General features: G+C 61.7%; 1 protein-coding gene across 1 annotated transcript in view; it reads left to right on the forward strand.

Moving 5' to 3' along the window:
- Positions 1-662, forward strand: part of NOL4L (nucleolar protein 4 like) — a gene marked incomplete at its 3' end in the record, with an annotated part of 1355 nt that extends 693 nt beyond the window's left edge. The window contains exons 3-4 of the mRNA XM_010177948.1: positions 56-201; positions 461-662. Of these exons, the coding sequence (XP_010176250.1) occupies positions 56-201; positions 461-662 (348 nt within the window). The remainder of the gene's footprint in view (positions 1-55; positions 202-460) is intronic.
- Positions 663-699: the final 37 nt, after the last annotated feature.

Below are 699 nucleotides of genomic sequence, written 5' to 3' on the forward strand. Positions count from 1 at the left end.
CCCCCCGGCGCCCCTGCCACTTGCCATCACTCCTGGGGCAGCAGGTCCTGAGCACCTTCTCTGCTTGTGTCTCTGCAGACCAGGCCCACACCACCGCACCTGACCTCAGCCATGGCAGAGAACATCCTGGCCGCTGCCTGCGAGAGCGAAACGCGGAAAGCAGCCAAGAGGATGCGGCTGGAGATCTACCAGACCTCCCAGGTACGGTGTTCGCGGCCGGAGGTGGGCGTGGGGAAAATGAGAGAAGTTTCTAAGCAATTTGGCAAAGCATTTTTAAAAGCCTCCTGAAAGTCAGAGGGCTGTAGAACATGGCCCAGTGGTGCTGAGACTCAGGCCAGTGGGGCCAGGGACGCTGGTTTGGGCTGGTCATGCTGCAACCACGGGACACCAAGTGTCCCCACGCTGTCCCTCCCACCAGCCGGGCTCCTCGCTGCAGTGGGTCTGTGTTTCCCCTGTGCAGGATGAACCGATCGCTCTAGACAAGCAGCACTCCAGAGACTCCACAGCCATCACCCACTCCTCCTACTCACTGCCAGCTTCATCTTACTCCCAAGACCCGGTCTACATCAATGGAAGCCTGAACTACAGCTACCGTGGCTACGGGTCCCTGGGGGGCAACCTGCAGCCACCCACCTCCCTCCAGACGGGCAACCACAGTAACGGTGAGTGGCCACGCGCTGCACCGGGGCCCGTGGCGGC

Source organism: Antrostomus carolinensis, unplaced genomic scaffold, assembly GCF_000700745.2.
Source record: "Antrostomus carolinensis isolate BGI_N321 unplaced genomic scaffold, ASM70074v2 scaffold32980, whole genome shotgun sequence".
In the NCBI taxonomy this organism is placed as follows: domain Eukaryota; kingdom Metazoa; phylum Chordata; class Aves; order Caprimulgiformes; family Caprimulgidae; genus Antrostomus; species Antrostomus carolinensis.